At 45.4% G+C, this 22,266-nt stretch overlaps 1 protein-coding gene across 2 annotated transcripts in view; it reads left to right on the top strand.

Annotated features, from left to right (window-relative positions):
• Positions 1–22,266, top strand: part of MPG (N-methylpurine DNA glycosylase) — a 41,467-nt gene that overhangs the window by 11,236 nt on the left and 7,965 nt on the right. The window contains exon 4 of one of the 2 annotated variants that reach the window (XM_065411689.1): positions 16,267–16,368. The exons of the other annotated variant lie outside the window; for it this stretch is intronic. Coding sequence (XP_065267761.1) covers positions 16,267–16,368 — 102 coding nt within the window. The remainder of the gene's footprint in view (positions 1–16,266; positions 16,369–22,266) is intronic. 2 annotated transcript variants of the gene reach the window in all.

Here is a 22,266-nt window from a genome sequence, read left to right on the forward strand (position 1 = left end):
CGCTCTTTATAGGAGCTGGCTAAGGGTAAATATATGGTCGATCGTGCTAAAATTTCTTCAAAACCCTGCCTGCTCTCTCAGCTGTTGTTCATCCAGACTCTGCGAGAGTTGGTTTGTTATCACCTTTGTAAAGAGCTTGTAGATGTGAGAGAGCAGGCATATAGGGCAGTAGTTCTTAAGATTTTCTCAATCGCCCTTCTTGTGCAACAAGATGGTATTCGACTCCTTCCAGCTTGATGGTATTTTTCCTTCTTCAAGATATTGACTGAATCTTAAAGCGAGGGCCTTCCAAAGTTTTTCGCCTCCTGCAGAAATAATTTCTGACGTTATTCCATCTTTGCCTGGAGCTTTTCCCTTCTTCATCTGGTGTAGTGCGCTTCAGACTTCGCCGACGATTATTGGGAGGACGCGTTCTTGTGACTCTTGGAGCGTTGGGAGAGGGACGTTGATTCTTGATTTGAACAGTTCTGTATAGAAGTCCTTGCAGACCTTCTCCATCCCTGCTGTGTCGATTACTGTCTCTCCGTCCTTGTTCTTCAATGCTGTTACGCTCAATCTATACTGTGTCAATTCCCGCTTGCATGTCTTGAGGCTCTTGCATAATTCAGCTGTTTTGAGGAGCTTTTCTTTCCGGAAGTTCTCAAAGTCATCCTTCAGTTTTCGCCGTATAAGTTTGCACAGAATGGAGTACTTGAGGTTGTTATCTGAGCTCCTTTTCATGTTTCTCCGCTTCTCCAACAAGCTTTTCGTTTCATTCGAGATTCTTCCCTTCGTCTACTTCAGCTTTTCAATTTCAGCTGCTTTTATGCAACGTCTCAGCTTGTCAGCAAAGATGCTATAGTCCTCATCACACTTTTCCGTCTGGCTCCAGTCAAACCCAGAAATCACTTTCTTCAGCTTTGCTTCATCGAATGTCTTCGGCCGCTGTTTCCTTTTTGCCATCTGTAACGCCTTCTTTTCCACCGCTTTGTCGAAAATCAACTTCGCTCTAAGCAGGCGATGGTCACTGCTGGTGTTGAAAGGCTGCACCACAGAGACGTCTTGAACGATGCGCCTTTTATTGACTAAAATATAGTCGATTTCATTCTTGCTCTTCACGTTTGGCATGATCCACGTCCACCTTCTTGTGGTCTTTTTGTACCAGGTGTTTGCCACGTACAGTTCTTTCGTTTCTGCCATCGCTACCAGCCTTTCTCCTCTTTCATTCCTTTTGCCACTGCCATATCTCCCTGTGAACTTTTCACCAGATTTCCCTCGCCCGACCTTGGCGTTAAAATCTCCCAGCGTGACAGTGTAAGTGGACTTTTGCGTGAGGGCTCTTTCGAGCTCTCAGTAGAATTCTTCCACTTCTTCGTCCTCACTTGCACTTGTGGGAGTGTAGGCCTGGATGACCTTAAGGGTAGCTTTTGACTCCATCTGAAGATGCAACACACCAATACGTGATGATATTAGCTGGCATGGTATGACCTTTCAAAGACCAATCCTTACTGATGATAAATCCGACTCCTCCAACATTTCTAGTTCCATCTCCCTTTCTGAGCCTCACAGTGCTTCCATCCTTCCGGTTGACTTCCAACTCCTTCTTTCGTCGGGTTTTGCTGACACCAAGGCTATCGCATTTTATCCTTTTCTTCTCCTCCATCAGATGGTTTAACATTTCTTCCCTTGCCAGCGACCTACAATTGTAAGTACACACAGCTAGGGTTGTCCTTTTCCATGTTAGCCTAGCACTTGACATTTTTAGCAGCCTCTCTTCGCTCAATTTCTGCTCCACCACCGTAGAACGGTTCGATAACGTGCAGGGAACTAAAACCCATTTACTCATGTTGTTTTAGCTGTTAACTTCAAGCCATCCCACTGGCTAGGCGGGCAGGCAGAACTCTTCTACATTTACAATAATTTATTAATACATTTAGCACAGTCACAAACACTCTAACTCAGTAAGGTAGATAGAGAGAATACAGAATGTACATCTGAATATCCATATATTCACATCATCCCTTGCAGAACAACCTGAAATGTTAGCCATCATCTTCCTCATCACCATCACCTTCCTCATCATCACCAGTGGCCATTATTCTGGCACCTCCCAAGGGCTACATCTCTCTCTCTCTCTCCTCCCGCACACAGGCTGGGATACAGCTTTTATAATAGGTTACACTAACGCCACTATGTCTAATGCGGTGGGGTTTCTCCCCTCTTCCTTATTTGTATTTCCTCACCTACCAAAGTTGGCGTGTCATTCTCCTATAGGTTAGCATATTAATGATCTCAACTTATTATCATGTAGGTCAATCTGTTGCCATGGCACTCTTGTGGTCAGATATTTGTGGACGTTCTATCCAAAAGCTGGTGTTAGTTCATGTTCCTGTGGTTGGCTGATGTCATTATGGACAAAATTTCCCCTCTCACTCTTAGTTCCAGTTCCCCAAAACTTAGGGGTGACCATTAGGTCATTGATCTGTGCCAAAGTTCCTAGGCCTCAAGTCTTATGCTAACTGCTGAAGCCAATGTCTTACAGGATACAGGCTTGTAGGTTCCTTATATTTACTGCTGAATATAGGCAGAATATAATGAAGGCAAGGCAATGAATATAATAAATAGATAATAGAATATCAGGGTTGGAAGGGACCTCAGGAGGTCATCTAGTCCCAACCCCCTGCTCAAAGCAGGACCAATCTCCAGACAGATTTTTGCCCCAGATTCCTAAATGGCTCCCTCAAGGATTGAGCTCACAACCCTGGGTTTTATCAGGCCAATGCTCAAACCACTGAGCTATCCCTCCCGCCCCAAGGCAGGCTAGCCGTATGGGCTATAACAAGTCCTCATATCTGGTGGAATGATGGGAAAATTTGGTGTCTCCTGCCCAAATCATGAGGGGTTACCGCTGTTGGAAAAGGACTGTGAAATTTCAGAGTCTGTGCCTTGATTTACCTTAAAAGAAAATTCTGTTATTTTTGAAGAACTTCAAACTTGTTTCATTGTTGTTGTTGTTTTTAAAGATAATTAAACTCTCAGTCTTCTAAACAATTTATGCACACAAAGAAAAATTAATAAGGCATCTGAAAGCTGCTCGTTTGGGAAGAATCACTACAGATTGACTGAAGTAAACTTCCTGCACTGTGGTGATAATATTAGGAAGCCTTCATCGGGGAGCTGGGACTGCAGTTGGTGTGAAGGACTTCAAGTTATATTGAAACTTATCTGAAAATATCCTTCCAAGCATGCCACTGTCTTATTCACTGACTTTCCTTCAGTCCTACTTTGTCTCACTTCCTGCACAGTTTGCTTGGAATAAAGTTATGGGTTACTAAAGACATCCTAATATTGCAATAGGCTATTCTTAGAGGAACTATTTATTTTATTTTGGAATTTTCAGATGATATTTTTTAATGGTTTTGCATCTGTGCAAAGGAGGTATTTAAAAAAAAAAAATCACTTGGCATTTTCCTAAGTAGGAAGCAAATGTTTGTAGTACAAGTGACCATGAATCTCCAAATGTCAGTCTTTGGAGCCCAGCCAGTCAGTGTCAGGTTAAAACCATAGGGAAGAACTAGTATATCTCCCATGGCTGTTCCAGGAGGAATCTTGTGTTCCTGAATGGAGGAGTCTGGATTGTGTTGGACCAGCACATGTGAATTTCATTAAGATGTCTCTGTCGAATCTGTCCAAATAATAAAAGGCAGATAGCTTTCTCTGCTGGGTTGGGGATTATACAGCTTGAAATATTGTAAATAATAATCTTCTGTTAAAAAACAACAACCACCATCTTTTGTGCTTAAATTGAGTCCCTTGACATGATAGAAATTGGCTCTGTCAGCAGCTTTTCCTCAGATACCTGTGTTCAGGCTTATTAGAAGGGCTGATCTCTGTGTGTGGTCTGTTCATATATTCACTGGGTTGTTTTTGTTTTAAGATAAAAACCTGTCCTCATCAGTAGCCCTACAGGAGATTTGCCTCTTGTGGGCTGCTCTTCCATTGTACATCTGAGTCTTGTATTGGAGCTGAGAGCGTCAGGTAGGTTGGTGAGGCATTTATACAGATACATGTCAGGACAGGTAAAGAACAGCTAGGCAGAGTCTGTTGATACAGATTGCCTTGCCCTTGTAGTAGCTTCCAAGGACCTGCCTACATTTAGGAAATCTGTCCCCTTGGAACTACACTGATGTCATTGTGCTGCGGCAGACATCTGGCATTGGTGCAGAAATAGCTGTGATTCTTTCTTGGGGTGCCCAGAGCTGAGAGTCACTGTTACCCCCCCGTGCCTCCGTGAGAGAGAGACTTGTCTGTGCTAAACACTGTGTCAGGTCCCTGACACCCCCAGTCTGTTAGTCACCCAAACAAATTCCTCAGGGATCTAGCAGCCCCTGCTTTGCCTTGCAAGTTAACACTGGATGTACCCCAGTCCCTGAGCTCCTCTGGAGCATCCCCCTGTAGTGTTCAGCCCCTGTCACTGGATGCTCTCAGTAATTACCAGATTTGCTATTCCCAAAGGAACAGTATATACACACAGCTTCATTGGTACAGCTCAGGATCAGGGTTTGTAGGACATCATAGCACAGAGTTGTATTTATAGTGAAACAATTGTAAGTTTATTGTCAGAGATAAAGATTTAAGAGATACTGAGAAAGGATAATGGAAACAGAAATGGTTACATGTAAAACAAAAGGTATAACACGGTTCTTAGAGCCTGCGTTTACCTTTAATGGGCTGAAATCTGTGTCTAAAGCAGTGTCTCACCTAAAGCTTCTACCTAGTTTCACCAACCTACATGGCTAGGATCCACCATTCATGAATGCAAAAGGCGCTGTCCTTTTTGCTCCCTCAGTGATGGACAACCAAAATATCTGTCTTGACCCCCAGTTACAGACCAGTAAAGGTTGGAAATGCCCTCCATTTGTTCTTCAGTGTGCCGACCCTCATGGGGACTTCTCAGCCTCATGTTGACTTGGAATGCAAATGTAGCTACTATGTGTTTGTCTTACAATGCTTAATTTACATCAGAGACAGGGATAGGTGAATGGATATAGATAGTTTGTCTGGCAGAAAACCTGTTTGTCAACTTTACCTTTTTAAATAGTTTAAAACATATTTTAGTAGGTACACATAACTGCTTACACACCATCTGTATGTACAGCTTTCATCACTTATGGCCAGTGTGTCACCAGCTTTCATTTGATACCTTACAAGTCATTATTTATAGATAAATACCATGAAAGCAATGTGTTAACAGTAGTGAGTTTGTCAGGCCTGATAGGAGTTGCCGACAGAGTAGTGAATCCTTTGCCAGTTGGCACCGCTGGGCTTCTGTATTGCAGCAGCTCAATCCAGTAATTTACCAAAGGGAGCAGGACTGGCGTAATACCCGCTTCTTCGAGTGCTGGTCCTTACATGTGTATTCCACAAGTGGGTACACACACGCACCATGTGCCTGAGATTTCTAGCAAGTAGTGTCCGTTGGTCCGTGCCTGTTTAGTTGTTCTTGTTGTGCTCTGAACCAAGGGTATAAGTGTTGGTGGGACTTATGCCTCTTCAGTTCCTTCTTACTGCCACGTGGCCTGAGTCAGAATCCTCTATGTCCACAGATTTCTCCAGACTTCTGCTTCAAACCTGTAAATATATAGTATAGTTAGGGTATGTCTACACTAAAAACACTACAGCAGCACAGCTGCAGTGCAGACCCTTACTACAGTGACAGGGGAGTTCTTCCATCTCAGTAGTAAATTCACCTCTCTGAGATGCGGTAACCATCTTCCATCAACCTACAGGAATCTATATGGGGCTTAGGTCAGCTTAATTACATTGCAGAGTGTGAAATTTTTCACACCCCTGAGTGATGTAGTTAAGGGACCTAACTTTGTAGTGTAGACCAACCCTTAGTTTCTCCCTGCCTCATGGAGTCTCTCCTTATGGACAAAGATTAGGCCCAGAGTCCAAGGTTTAAGAACTGCGTCTCCTGTGCCCATTCCTTCTCTGTGAGCAATGAGCATCAACACTGCCTCTGTTGTCTGGGAGACGTGCATATCTCAGCTAAGGGCAATATTTGCTGTTCATTTCCCCCTCAAACCTGTGAGGCACAAGAGCTGCGGCTAAGAAAACATCCTATGGAGAAGGCTATGAGACCTCAGTCTGATCCAGGCCAGGGAGACTCCCCCATACATCAGCCTCAACTGACGAGCAGCATGCCTCCGAGCACGAGATAGAGAGCAGAAGCCAGAGCTGTAAGCCTAAGAAGTCATCATCTAGGACTTCTCATGAGAGTAAGGGGTGCTCCTGTAAGCATAAGGACAGATCTCCTTCCAGGTCTGCATCCAAGCCGGGTGAGTCCTCAGATGTGGGCAAGGATCGAAAGAGAAGAGTTCTGATGGAACCAATTTCAGCTCTGATTCTTAAGCCTAAGGATTGGCATATACTTACACCATCTAAGAGCTTCCAAGTAGACTCTTCGATGGTACCGACCCATCACTGTAAAGACCTGCCATCTACAATGATTGTGAATGCACAAGATCTATCGTTCACGACTACTTTCACATCATGGACTCTGGGACAAACTGAAACTTTCACCTCACCGGAGGATAACTTCACCCTACTTTATCCTTAGTCTCCTCTTCTTTCGGGTCTGACCAGAGACATTATGACATGGAGAAGGAACTACCTCGAAAAGAGGGGAATGTTTCTCTCTTCATTCCATAGGCTGGAGCTTTCAGCCACTGGTACCAATGGCTCTGCCTGTTGAGCTGGAACCAACTTTCTCTTTGGAGGCTCCAAAAGTTCCTTAACCCCCAGATAGGGCGGTGACTCCAGACAGGGACGCAAGAAAATCAGGGATCTGTCCTCCACCTACATATGACTATTCAAGGGACTGAAGGTACCCAGTGCTGTGGGGTCCTCCTCAACCAGTCGATCTTTTATGTTGGGGCCCATGGGATCCATATGGCAGACATTCCAGTTCCATCTGTCTGTCCCACCACACCTCTCCCATGCAACACCTGTTGGCTCCATCAGAGTATGAGGGAGAAGAGATTGAACTGGATCTGCAGGTCCCACCAGCACAGATGGGTGTGTCTTCGTCCTCAGCAGATGAGGCAATTGCCCCATCTTTGCCATCACCACCTGTTGACTACAGACTTCTGCAGAGTGGCGAATGACCTCCAGATTCCACTAGAAGAGGTGCAGGATACTCAACAATGACTCCTTAAAATTTTACAACCTTATGGCCCAGTAGAGTGATCCTTCCAGTAAGCAAGGGCATCATGGAACCAATGAGGGTAGTTTGGCACACTCTGGCTGCCTGCACCTCCACGCTGAAAAGGCTGAGAGGCACCATTTTGTACCAGCCAAAGGAGCGGAGGTCGTCTTCACACACCGAGCACCCAGCTCCGTTGGTGGTGCAAGAAAGATCTAGGTCACAACACCCCAAGGCTACACCGGCAGACAAGGGCTCTGAACAATTTGTCCTTCTAGGGAGGAAGGTGTTTCTTCTACAAGTCTTCAGTTCCATGTTGCTAACTACCAAGACTTTTTAGCAAAATATCATTTCAGCAATTACTTGAAGATCTTGGACTTCAAGGACAAAAACCTTAGAGGACAGGACCCAATTCCAGGCCCTTATTGAGGAAAGCAGACTGGTGGCCAAAACCTTCCATCAAGCTGCAGTGGGTGCAGTTGACACTGCATCTAAAGGGGTAGCCATGGGCATAATCGTGGCTGCACACCTTGGGGTTCCCCAGGAACAGGGCCATCCTTTGGATTTATGGGGCCCTATGCAGTATTATTAAACTGGTGCCCCTATGCCCAACTTGGGGCACAGCCACCACCCCGCCTGCGGAGCCCCAGAATAACCCCACCACCATTGCTGACACACACCGAGCTTTGTACGCAGCAGATGCTGCAGCAGCCCTGGCTCGCAGGCCGGGGGTGGAGGTGGGGGAGGCAGCAAAGGACACCGAGCCGCCTGGCCCACCTCATGGCGGCGGAGAGTCACAGTTCCCCGCAGAGACTCCTGTACCCTCTCCCTCACGCAGAATGCCCGGTGCTGGCGCATTCGGCTCTGTGAATACGGCCCCTGCCTAAGGAGACTGCAGCACGTGCTGGGTGTGCGGGAGCCGACCCGCTCTTACCTGCTGTCCTGGTGGTGCCCCAAATTTTTGGGTGCCCTACGCAGCCGCGTATGCTGCGTATGCCTAAGGACAGCCCTGCCCAGGAAGGTTCAGAACACCGCAGAGGACATGCCTTTTGATTAATCTAATTTATTTAACAAGAAAACTGACAAGTCTCAATGCTCCTTGAAAGCCTCTAGAACAACCCTCTGCTCCCTGCACATTTACATCCCAGTCCTGAACAGAAAACCTCATAAACAGATATACAAGCCAAGACTGCCTCCTCAACCATTCTGCACCAGCGCTCATTCGACCCACCACCCACAAGCCAGAGGGTGCAGAGGCCTAGATGCTACCAGATTCTACCAGAACTGCAACTACTCAACCCATCCACCATCTAAGTGATGAGCAGGCACTGCCTACACCTATTGGTGTCATCACTACTGTCCCCCCAATCTTTGGTGGCTACCTCAGTCTTCATACACAACTGGAGGGCAATTACACCAGACAAGTGGGTACTAGAAATCCTCTACTGAAGAGACTCTAGAGAGCTCTTGGCTCCTCTTCAGGGACCACTGCCAATTACTTGAAGATCTTGGACTTTTCAAGTAGATTTTCTGTCAGGAGGCAGATTCTCTCCTCTAATGAGGGGCCATAGAACAAATGCCATCTCAACACCATGAGAAACTTTTATTGCCCATGCTTCCTAGTCCCCAAGAAAAACGGAGGATGGAGACCCATTCTCGACCTTTGGCAATTAAACATTTTTATTTGCAAATCAAAATTCTGAATAGTTATGCTAGTAGGAGAGTGAACCAAAAACACTCATGGCTGATCTGTCTTACACTATTTTTCATAAGGAGGTTTCCCTTCACCTGCAATTCATCCCAAAAATAATTTCCGAGTTACACATAAATCAATCTATCGACTTACCAGTATTCTTCCCAAAACCTCCTGTTTCCAGTGAGGAAAGGAGACTTCACTCTCTGGATGTCAGATGAGCTCTGGCATTCTACCTGCAAAGGACAAAATGGATAGAAAATCCCCAGGGTTAATTGTTGCTGTAGTGGAGTGGTTGCGAGGACAGGTATTATCTGCTTGGAGACTATCTAAGTGGATCTCGAGTTGCATCATTCTGTGTTACCAATTAGTGCGTATTCCTCCCCTGGCTGGGGTGAGAGCCCAGTCCACTAGAGCACAAGCCACTTCAGCAGCATCTCTCTCTGAGAGGTACCTATTCTGATCACAGGTGCTGACTTTCTTCTGTCTGGATAGGTGCTCCACCCCCACTCCACCCCTTCGCCCAAGGCCCCACCCTTGCCTGCCTCTTGCTGCCCCCATTTCATCCCCTCCCCCAAGGACCCACCCTGCCTTGCCTCTTCTCACCCCCGCTCCGCCCCCTCCCCTAAGCGTGCCCTGCCCTTGCTCTGCCTCTTCCTTCCCCCAGCACCTCCTGACCGCTGCTGAACAGCTGATGGGCAGATGGCTGGTGGGTGCTGAGCACCCACTATTTTTTTCCGTGGGGGCTCCGGGGCTGTAGAGCGACTACTTGAAGCTCCATCCCTACATTCATGAAACATTTTATGTTTTAGTTCAAGCCTTCTCTGCAGATGCAGCTGTTAGGACTGCAGTATTACAAGTATCTATACCAACTGCATCCTCACCACCCCCTCCTTATCAATCACCCAAATGTGGAATACACATAGGGACCAGCACTCAAAGAAGAAATAGAGGTTGCTGACCTGTAACTGGAGGGTCTTTTGAGATGTGTGTTCCCTATCTGTATTCCACTACTCGCCCTCCATCCCCTCTGCTTTGAATTCTTCTGATTTGCGGTAAGAGAGGAACTGGAGAGTCTGCTCTGCCCTTATATCCTCAGTTCAGCGCTCAAGGAGAACAGCTGCACAGGCGTGGACCAATGGACACTACTTGCTAGAAATCTCTGATCTCAGGCACATGATGCATGTGGGTACTCACATGTGGAATATAGATAGAGACCACACATCTCAATCAATGTTCCCTCTAATTTTTTCCATCCATGTGCAGAATAAATTTTGTTATGTGCACCGAGGGATGTGCGCCACCAGTAGAAACAAAAAACCTAGATATAATATATATTTTTTAAAAGTTACCATAGGGATAATTACTCCAGCCAGGACAGGTTAGGTATTTTAGAACTCACTACTCAAAGAAATAAAATTACCGGTAAGTGTAAGAGAAATAAAAATTATGAAATGCAGTGACCAGTCAAAACACTAAAATAACACACCTTGAAAGAATAAAATTACAGAGAATATATGTGCATTGCAGGAAGTAACAAGAAGTAATAACAATAAATACAAGTATGTGTTGGGAGGTGAGTGTGAAAGAGACTGTGTGTGAGAGAGAGAGAGAGAGACAGACAGGGTGTGTGCTGGCTGCTGGGGATGTTTCTGAGGTACGCCATGCGCTGTCTCTTTAAGACACTCACTGAAAGCTCTCCTCCTCTGTCCCAAGCCCTGTTATCTCCCCTCCCCCACTCTGCGGAGATGGGGTACATGGAGAGGGGGTGAGAGAGAGAGACTGAGAGAGTTGGCTGCTGGGGAAATCTCAGACAGTGCACTGTCTCTTTAAGAAGGGCACTCAGTCACTCACCGTTCAGACCTCAGTAGCTCTGAGTCCTCCTGAGCCAGGCTGTCCACTCTGCCCTGCTCTGCGGAGATGGGGTACGGGGCGGGGAAAGGGGGACACCCTGACATTAGCACCCCCTCCCTCCCAACCCTCCACCCCCCACTCTGCACAGCCAGCAGGAAGGTCTCAAGAGCAGCTGCAGGACAGAGCAACATGGGGGGAGGGGCACCTGATCACAGGCTGCCGGCTGTGCACGCCCAGCTAATCAGCTGGGCGGCACTTAAATCTCTGCTGCGTGGCCGCCCAAGCGCACAGCTTACAGGGAACACAGATCTCAATGAACCTCCAGTTACAGGTCTGTAACCTCCATTTTGTGTCGGCACGTGCATCGATGTCATTAGGGGCTTGCACCAGTGTTACTACATCAGTGTGCTAAACTGGTGCAGCAAGAATCCAGTGTCTCAAACATTCTGGCCTTCCCGCCTTCAGCCAGCCATAAGATGGTGGAGGAAGTCCCCTTTTATAGGGAGAATTGCCTGCTAAGACACAGGGCAGATGCATTGAGTTTCCTGGATACATGACAGGACTTGGTACTGCTTTTCCTGTGACCTTCACTGTGACCATGCAATAAAGAAAAAGCAGTGAGAAAATAATCCATCACAGAGCGGTAGATGAAGTATGGTCTTTTTACATTGCCAACTCTACCACATGGGAGAATCGTCCTACAACTTGATAATGCTTCAGTCATTGATGTCCTATATTGGACATAAGAACATAAGAATGGCCGTACTGGGTCAGACCAACGGTCCATCTAGCCCAGTATCCTGTCTACCGACAGTGGCCAATGCCAGGTGCCCCAGAGGGAGTGAACCTAACAGGTAATGATCAAGTGATCTCTCTCCTGCCATCCATCTCCACCCTCTGACAAACAGAGGCTAGGGACACCATTCCTTACCCATCGTGGCTAATAGCCATTAATGGACTTAACCTCCATGAATTTATCCAGTTCTCTTATAAACGCTGTTATAGACCTAGCCTTCACAACCTCCTCAGGTAAGGAGTTCCACAAGTTAACTGTGCGTTGTGTAAAGAAGAACTTCCTTTTATTTGTTTTAAACCTGCTGCCTATTAATTTCATTTGGTTACCCCTAGTTCTTGTATTATGGAAATAAGTAAATAACTTTTCCTTATCTACTTTCTCTACATCACTCATAATTTTATATACCTCTATCATATCCCCCCTTAGTCTCCTCTTTTCCAAGCTGAAAAGTCCTAGCCTCTTTAATCTCTCCTCATATGGGACCCTCTCCAAACCCCTAATCATTTTAGTTGCTCCTCTCTGAACCTTTTCTAGTGCCAATATATCTTTTTTGAGATGAGGAGACCACATCTGTACGCAGTATTCAAGATGTGGGTGTACCATTGATTTATATAAGGGCAATAATATATTTTCCGTCTTATTCTCTATCCCCTTTTTAATGATTCCTAACATCCTGTTTGCTTTTTTGACCGCCTCAGCACACTGGGTGGACATCTTCAGAGAACTATCCACGATGACTCCAAGATCTTTTTCCTGATTTGTTGTAGCTAAATTAGCCCCCATCATGTTGTATGTATAGTTGGGGTTATTTTTTCCAATGTGCATTACTTTACATTTATCCACATTACATTTCATTTGCCATTTTGTTGTCCAATCACTAGTTTTGTGAGATCTTTTTGAAGTTCTTCACAGTCTGCTTTGGTCTTAACTATCTTGAGCAGTTTAGTATCATCTGCAAACTTTGCCACCTCACTGTTTACCCCTTTCTCCAAATCATTTATGAATAAGTTGAATAGGATTGGCAGGGCCGCCCAGAGAATTCGGGGGGCCTGGGGCAAAGCAATTTTGGGGGCCCCTTCCATAAAAAAAAAGTTGCAATACCATAGAATACTATATTCTCGTGGGGGCCCCTGTGGGACCCGGGGCCTGGGGCAAATTGCCCCACTTGCCCCCCCCTCTGGGCGGCCCTGAGGATTGGTACTAGGAATGACCCTTGGGGAACACCACTAGTTACCCCTCTCCATTCTGAGAATTTACCATTAATTCCTACCCTTTGTTCCCTGTCTTTTAACCAGTTCTCAATCCATGAAAGGACCTTCCCTTTTATCCCATGACAACTTAATTTACGTATGAGCCTTTGGTGAGGGACCTTGTCAAAGGCTTTCTGGAAATCTAAATACACTATGTCCACTGGATCCCCCTTGTCCACGTTTGTTGACCCCTTCAAAGAACTCTAATAGATTAGTAAGACACGATTTCCCTTTACAGAAACCATGTTGACTTTCGCCCAACAATTTATGTTCTTCTATGTGTCTGACAATTTTATTCTTTACTATTGTTTCGACTAATTTGCCCGGTACTGACGTTAGACTTACCGGTCTGTAATTGCCGGGATCACCTCTAGCGCCCTTTTTAAATATTGGAGTTACATTAGCTATCTTCCAGTCGTTGGGTACAGAAGCCGATTTAAAGGACAGGTTACAATCCCTAGTTAATAGTTCCGCAATTTCACATTTGAGTTCTTTCAGAACTCTTGGGTGAATGCCATCTGGTCCCGGTGACTTGTTACTGTTAAGTTTATCAATTAATTCCAAAACCTCCTCTCGTGACACTTCAATCTGTGACAGTTCCTCAGATTTGTCACCTACAAAGGATTGCTCAGGTTTGGGAATCTCCCTAACATCCTCAGCTGTGAAGACTGAAGCAAAGAATTCGTTTAGTGTCTCCGCAATGACTTTATCGTCTTTAAGTGCTCCTTTTCTATCTCTATCATCAAGGGGCCCCACTGGTTGTTTAGCAGGCTTCCTGCTTCTGATGTACTTAAAAAACATTTTGTTATTACCTTTTGAGTTTTTGGCTAGCCGTTCTTCAAACTCCTCTTTGCCTTTTCTTATTACATTTTTACACTTAATTTGGCAGTGTTTATGCTCCTTTCTATTTACCTCGCTAGGATTTGACTTCCACTTTTTAAAGGAAGTCTTTTTATCTCTTACTGCTTCTTTTACATGGTTGTTAAGCAATGGTGGCTCTTTTTTAGTTTTTTTTTACCGTGTTTCTTAATTTGGGGTATACATTTAAGTTGAGCCTCTATTATGGTGTCTTTAAAAAGCACCCATGCAGCTTGCAGGGATTTCACTTTAGTCACTACCTTTTAATTTCTGTTTAACTAACCTCCTCATTTTTGCATAGTTCCCCTTTTTGAAATTAAATGCCACAGTGTTGGGCTGTTGAGATGTTCTTCCCACCACTGGGATGTTAAATGTTATTATATTATGGTCACTATTTCCAAGCGGTCCTGTTATTATTGCCTCTTGGACCAGCTCCTGCGCTCCACTCAGGACTAAATCTAGAGTTGCCTCTCCCCTTGTGGGTTCCCGTACCAGCTGCTCCAAGAAGCAGTCATTTAAAGTATCGAGAAATTTTGTCTATGCATTTCGTCCTGAGGTGACATGTTCCCAGTCAATATGGGGATAATTGAAATCCCCCACTATTATTGAGTTCTTAATTTTGATAGCCTCTCTAATTTCCCTTAGCATATCATCATCACTATCACTGTCCTGGTCAGGTGGTCGATAATAGATCCCTAATGTTATATTCTTATTAGAGCATGAAATTACTATCCATAGAGATTCTATGGAACATGTGGATTCACTTAAGATTTTTACTTCATTTGATTCTACATTTTCTTTCACATATAGTGCCACTCCCCCACCTGCACGACCTGTTCTGTCCTTCCGATATATTTTGTACCCCGGAATTATTGTGTCCCATTGATTGTCCTCAGTCCACCAGGTTTCTGTGATGCCTATTATATCAATATCCTCCTTTATCACGAGACACTCTAGTTCACCCATCTTATTATTTAGACTTCTAGCAGGTCTTGCCTGGGAAGATGGGACCAAACTGTTTTGATGTGATCCCCTCATGTGATAGATCTGGCAGTGCAGGCAGGCTCTAAATCAGCCATGCAGAAAGCCAAATCCACATGACTTCACAATTTGGCACTCCAGCCCATTACAGAGCACATTTCCAGGGAGTTCAGTACTTTTTTTCTGCAAAGGCAAGCAGGGATCATAGACACTGATATCTGAACTCATAGAACAGAGGTCACCAAACTGTGGGGCATGCCCCCTAGGGAGGCACAGAGGAACCTTTGGGGCAGGGGTGTGGCAGGGCCTGGGCCAGCCCCCACGGGGGGCAGGGAGAGAGCACTACCCAGCCCCTCCCTGCCCCCAACTCTGCTCCAGTCCGGCCCACAGCTGCTTCCCCAGCTCCCGGTCCTGTGCCTGACCCCATGCCCAGCCTCGGCACGGCTCTGCATCCGGCCGCTAGCCCAGCTGCTGCTCTGCTGCCAGCCCTGCCCCCAGCCTTGGCCGCTGGTCGCGGCTCCATTCCCTGTCCCGCTCCCAGCCCTAGCCCCACCTTCAGCTGTGGCCCCAGCTGTGGCCCCAGCCTCGGCCCCCTTAACTCTGTCCACACCCCACCCCCACTTCCCCAGAGCTGCGGCCCCACTCCTGGCCCCAGGAGGGGCAGGGGGAATGAACAAGGGTAAGGGGGGGCATGGCCCCTCAAAAGTTTGGGGACCACTGGTATAGAATAACTAGGGGACTGTAGCAATAGGGCATGATTTTGTATGCTACTCGTAATTCCCATAACAGCAAGGGTTGCTATTGCGGGAATTATAAATTTTGTTATTCTTTGAATTACAGCAGCAGCCAAAGGCCTCAATCAAGAGCAGGACCCCATTGTGCTGGGTGCTGTACCGACACTGAGATTCTCCCTGCTCCAAAGACAAACCAGACAGATAAAGTGTGGAAAGGGAAACGGGTGCAGAGGGGGGAAGGAACTTGCCCAGGGTTGCACAGCAAGTTAGTGGCTGAGTTTGGAATAGAACAGTGAGCGGTGTCCCCTGCTTTATGAAGTCTTTTTGAAGGGAAAGCTGATCAATCCAACTCCCCATCTTGTCCTTGTACGTAACCTCTGGAGGTGGTGTCTCTATGTGACTGTCCTATCTGTCACAGCTTCTGGCATGACACCCTCATGCAGGAAGGATACGTGTGCCCTGATTAAAGTCCCTTGGTTGGTCAGTCTTTAGCATCGTAACATTTTCCAGCAAGGGCTAGGGTCGTTGGGCATGTTCGTTTAGCTAATTTTCACTCAGAAAGATTGCCTTGAGGTCTACACTTGCTCAGCAGGGCTCAAGTTTTTCCCATCCTGAAACAATTCAGAGTGCTAAGCTCTTGACATTGACACAGTAGACAACCTTTGAATTGACAGATTCAGGGATGTGTATGCAGACAGCGAGTCACACTTCTGCCTCTGTGCTAAAATACATACAAATATAGTATCTGGAGACAGAACAAGAGCTGAAATAACAAAACAAATGTAACTCAGATCATGCAGGACTTTCATGATCAGCTGTAGAGGGAAAGCAGCATTGCTAAGAGAGTCCTAAAAATGTCAGTAACCTTAAATCCACTCAGCTGTTTCAACATCATGTCTTTGTTACTGTTAAAGCTGAAGCACATTTGGGAGCCAAGCAGCTGCTAAGATGCATGACTAGAAAAACAGGCAGTAGGTCAGTGGAAAACCAGAAGAAACAATACAGACAGTTCTTTGGTGAGCTGTGTGCATTTTTTTCATTGTCACGTTCGGCGTTTGCCTTATGTTCTCAGAAAGGGTTGACAACCCAATCTAAAAAATGTAATTTGTGGAATAATTACAGTGTTTGTTTAAAGTATTAAATGAAACAATATCAATTCAGCAAATTACATAATGTGTGATTCATGGGATCTAAAGTAAAACACATTTGTCCTTTGGCAAAAGCCAGCTGTGAAATGTCACATCAGACATGGTCGTTTAACTGGCCACTTCAGTACTGTTGGGAGTGAAATCTCACCTCTTATGTACAAGAGCCTCAGTGGGCTATTTCGTCTCCACCTGTCCACAGCTGCCTTATTTCTAATACATCATTTCTCCTGTTACGTTTGTACATCATCACAATTATGCACTTTACTTAGAAAGGAAGCATTAAATGATTAGAACACATGGTTTATAGTGATAGACTCAAGGAGCTCAATCTAGATGGTTAAGGGATGCCTTGATTAGTCTGTAAGTATCTACATGGGGAGCAAATATTTAATAATCGGCTTTTCAGTCTGGCAGAGAATGGTATAACATGATCCAATGACTAGATGTGGAAACTAGACAAATGCAGACTGGAATTAAGACAGACCTTTTTAACAGTGAGCGTTATTAACCACTGGAACAGTTTACCAAGGATGGTGGTGAAGTCTCCATCACTGACAATTTTTAAATCAAGGTTGGATTTTTTCTAAAAGATCTGCTGTAGGAATTATTTTGGGGAAATTCTCTGGCCTGTGTTATACAGGGGGTCAGACTAGGTGATTACAATGGTCCCTTCTGGCCTTGGAAGCGATGAAACATTGCATTCACCTTATTGCTGAGTGGTAGATGCATGTGTTTTTGGTGGTAAATTACTAGGAGATCACAAAATCCTTTTTTCTGTTCAAGGGTTCCATTGCCAGTAATCTTTCAGGGCTAAATTGTAACTTTACTTCCTCCTCTGGGTAAGCTGCACCACCCCAGGAGCAGAACAGCAGAGAATGAGTTGTGACTCAGTCCCATTCCCTCCTCTGCTCCTCCCATGCACTGGGTGGGAAGTAAGTTACTCCCCTTGTATACCTGGGCAGTTACCTTGGCACTGAGTGAAGGGAGGGGTCACAGCTGGGATTGCCAGGTGAGGAGCCCAGCAGTTGGAGTCACAGTCTGAGCAGGGCACTAAGGAGGTGGGCTTCCTTTCTGTTAGTCCCCTGTGCAGCTGGAAAAGGGCTGGAATAATCTCATCCCTAGTAATTTGTTACTGGGACCATCACATAAGTATTTACAGAGTTGGGTTTGGGGGGGCATGTGGATCAGATGGGGTGAGAAATGAAGGGGGATTTCAGGAGACGAGCGCCATGTATTATATGGCATTTTCTGAATTATTATATCATGCTCATTTCCAGACTTTCTCCCACTGTCTTTTCCTTGAAAGGGCTGCCTGGGTGTGTTTGGGTGTCTAGGCTGCTAGCTAGACTGCACTGAAACCCACTTTCCACCTTGGTTCATTTTTGACCAAGGTTTTTGTTTCTGAATTATCCCTTATGTGAGCATGCCCTTGCATTAACCAAGATCTCTAGAGACTTTGGGAATCTTATTAAATTTAGCACCAAATAATAACCACAAATGGCTTCTCAGAAGCATTTCCTTCTTAATGGAGACAAATGAAGGCATAAAAGAAAAACTTAAGAATGTTAGACTGGGGTATTTTTCCTTTACTCTAATCCCTTTCTCCACCAGAGACAATAATGGAAGAGGAATATGACATCACAAATTGATGTAGAGTCGTCTTCTTCTTCTTCCCCTTTTCCCAGCTAGCTGGAGTCCGGCACTGGATCAGTTTTTTCCAGCTGCCGCTAACCAGCCCTTAACATACTTAATGCAGAAACCTGACTTAGGCACTGGCCTTCGATCACAATATTCATCTGTCTTGGTTCCATGTGAGTCACCCATGTGACTTCAGTCTTTTCTTTACCCATTTTGAAGCCATAGTTTTAGTTTCTTGTTCCAGGCATCAGTTGCCTGGACCAAATCTTCCTCACTATCAGCCAGCAGCACAGTATCATCTACATATATCAACTCCTTTCCATCTTCCATTTGGATTTGCTTACTTATAAAGTCCATCACAATTATGGATAGTAAAGGACTAAGTGCTGATCCCTTGTGGAACCAAATCTTCACCTCAAAACTCTCTGTTACACTGAAAGGTGTCCGCACTTTTGTCATGGAACCCTCATGCGAGCCCATCACCCTGTGTAGACAGGGTCCTCTAGCACCCCGTAGAATTGTAGCAAAGACACCTGCAGTCTCCTAGGTACTTTGACTGCTTTCTCCAAATCAAGGAAAGCTCAACCATGCTCGACTATTCCCTCCAGTTTCTTTTCAATCCACTGTCTAGAGATGAGCATACCATCTGTCAAACTGCTCCTTTCCTAAAATGGGCTCCGCTGTTTAGTGAATGCAGCTAACGTTCTCATGCAGTGGGACAGCATATTGATTCCTTGGTACTTTGAACAGTCATGCATGTCACCTCTTTGTTTGTATATCAGTACTTGCATGGACTTTCTTCATTTTCTTGGGATTTTCTTCTCTTTCCAAAATGCATGCAGGGCTCACATGAGCCGGTGTACATCACAAACACTACAGACAGGGGAGAAGAACCAGTCTTTGCCAACTGCAATGGGAGCAATTGGGGGAAAAAGAGGCAAATTTTCGGCCTGCAGTTTCCAAGATGGAGACTCCTCAAACCAGTTTATGGAGTTGGCATTAGATCTTATGAGTTACGGTAAAGATTTATTAAGCAGACTGTCTCCCATCGCTGCATGTACTTGTTCCAAAACAAAGTATTATACAGTGCACCTCTTGGGGTGTTCTTCTGTGGCACTGGAGGATATCTTGGGTCAATTTCTGAATTAGGAGAGGGATGACCCTGCTGGGATTTTCCTTCCTTTCTTGTTCCTCAGCTCTTTCTGTCATGGATTTGCCCCTTCTGCTAACCTCATCGAGATTTCTGAAAACTTCAAACATATGTAACAAACTGCAGTGGACTAGAATCCTAAGCAAAGACCTAGGGCTTTCCTATCTACATTGTACAGAGAGAACGGCTGTCACAGCTTCTTCAGAGAAAACTCTGGAATCTCTCAACCATCTCTGTGGTTACTGCTAATGAGGATGCTGTATCTCCATCTGAAGTGAAACAATCATAAACCAAACCTGTTTGGGCTGTGTCTGTCTGGGAGTTTGCCAAAGTTGAAATCTCTGACTTTATCAAGGCTCTGTGAGGGAGGTGAAAAATAAAACAAACTTTTCAGTGCAGCATATTTTCATCCTAGGAAAAGACTCTCCCAAAATGTTATCAGACTCCTTTTTCTGTTAATTCAGGGAGTGGCCAGGACAGAGAGCTTGATGAAATGAAACAAAGAGATGATTATTATAAAAACAATAACTTATTGTTCATTGAGTTCTTTCTTTCCTTCCTTCCTTCCTTCTGAAGACATCAATTGCTTTACAAAGCAAGATGAACTCCAGCTCCTAGCTCCCTGTCCGGTGGGGAAGTCTCATCATCTCCAATTGATGATGAGGAAAACTGAGGTGTAGAGAGGTCAGTTTGAAACAATGAGTCAGAAGTACTTTCAGCTCCCCATCCCCTAGCATCAAACTTTTATGATAAAAGACTAATGGGTTCAGTAACGTTCCGCTTTGTGTCAAGGGTGCATCTGAATGAGAGCAGTGGGAGGACTTCTTGGAGCCATTCCACTGACAACAAAAATCTCATGAAATGCTCATACAGTGATCTTGTTGTGTCTGACACAGCGTGACTCATAACAGTTAGAATGACCTAATCTCTAACTGCAGAGAGTCATGGGAAGTTGAACTGACAGGAAAGTCTGGCAAGGAGCTGGGCAATATGGGAACAAATGCTCAGTTTCTCTAAGCTAACTGGAAGTACAATATGGAAATCGCTTACAAAGAACTTTGCTAAGGTGCAGTTAAGGCTGTTGCTGCATAACAGTGCCTCCTGTTCTCTGTGCTCTTCCTATTCCCATACTCCTGTGCGAAGAAGCCAGGAGACACCTAGTTAAGTTGCTGCTTCACACACAACCTTAACTCATCCCCTTTAGGGATGTCACCACCTTGCTATCTCAGCCTCTCAGGCCTGGTCTGCCCTTGAACGCTGCACTTATAGAACTATTTCTGGTTGGAATGATGGATTTATTTAACCAAATAGTTACACTGGTAACAACCGTAGAGTGGACAGTGAGCAGTGTAACTGCTCACTGAGACTTTTATCCTGGTAAAGTTCTTCCCCTTCCTGTATTGGAATAGCTGTACTGCAGTAAAGCACCTTTATACTGATATAATGTGCTCACAGTATGAGGGCTATACTGCTTTAACTAGGCCAGTACAGCAAAAGCAGGACTACTGTCTAGTGTAGACAAGCCGTCACTCTGTTGCTTAAACTGCAGGCAGCTATTCCCAGGAACACCCCAAATGCACTGTTAGCCTATCTCATTGTGCCTGTGCCGCTGAAAAGGAGGAGAAGGCAGTTCAGTGTGTCCAGGGTGACCTTTGCCAACAGGCAGCGGTTACTCCAGGTATTGGTGCTGCTATACAGGCCATGATGGAGGTCCCGTTGGACTGGATGAATAGCAGTCCCAATATGGAGTTTTTGGCACAGTGAGAATGGGGTGCAGCTTTGTTGGGCAGGGGGCAAGATGCTGTGGTGATCCTGTGTCACCTGTTCCCTCAAAGCCCCCTCCAGATAGGGCATATGTTGGGTTGGGGAGGGGCTTGGGACAGTAGGGCACTCTGACTGACCCCAGTGGCAGAGCAGGCCCCGTGGGATCGCTGCAGCAAATGTAATTTCACACAGCCCCTAAATTGCTTGGGGGGGCGGGCAATATTTAAAATCAACAAGATGAAGTTCAAGACAAGTGCAAGGTACTACATTTAGGAAGGAAAAATCTAATGCACAACTAGAAAATAGGGAATAAGCGATTAGGTGGTAGTACTGCTGAAGAGAATCTTGGGGGACAAATTGAATATGAATCAGCAGAGTGATGCAGTTGCAAAAAAGGCTAATATCAGTGTGAGATATATTAGCAGGAATGCCATGTGTAAGACACGGGAGGTAACTGGGGAGGCCCCAGGTGGAGCATTGTGTGCATTTCTGAGTGCCACACTTTAAGAAAGATGTGGACAAACTGGAGAGTCCAGAGGAAAGCAACAAAAATGATAAAAGTTTAGAAAATCTGACCTATGAGGAAAGGTTAAAAAAACTGGTCATGTTTAGTCTTGAGAAAAGACTGAGGGGTGACCTGATAACAGTCTTCAGATATGTTAAGTGCTGTCCACCGAAGGATGGACAAGAAGTAATTGTCTTAATCTGCAGCAAGGGAGGTTTAGGTTAGATAAGAGGAAAACCTTTCTAATTCTAAGGGCAGTTAAGCGTAATAGGTTTCAAAGGGAGATTGTGGAATTCAGGTCCTTGGAGGTTTTTAAGAACAGGTTGGATAAACAGCTGTCAGGGATGGTCTAGGTTTACTGGGTCCTGCCTCAGCGCAGGGGGCTGGACTAGACGACCTCTTGAGGACCATTCACTACATTTCTGTGATTCTGTGAAAAGTAGGTGTACTGGTAAAAGTCAGTCATGCCGGTATAAGGGTGTTTACCCTGGGCTTCTGCTTGCGCAGTTCTGTTGGTCAGCGATTACACCCCCGACCAACAGCGCTGTGCCTGCAAAAACCCCTTGTGTGGACACAGTTATAGCAGCAAAATGGCGCTTTTACTGGTATAGCTTGTTTTGCTCAGGGGGTTGGGATGAGGCTATAGTGAGCCGTACCTGCAGAAGTACAGCTTTACTCCACAATAGAAGCGCTTTGCTGATCTAGTTTA

This window comes from Emys orbicularis, chromosome 10 (genome assembly GCF_028017835.1).
Source record: "Emys orbicularis isolate rEmyOrb1 chromosome 10, rEmyOrb1.hap1, whole genome shotgun sequence".
NCBI lineage: Eukaryota > Metazoa > Chordata > Testudines > Emydidae > Emys > Emys orbicularis.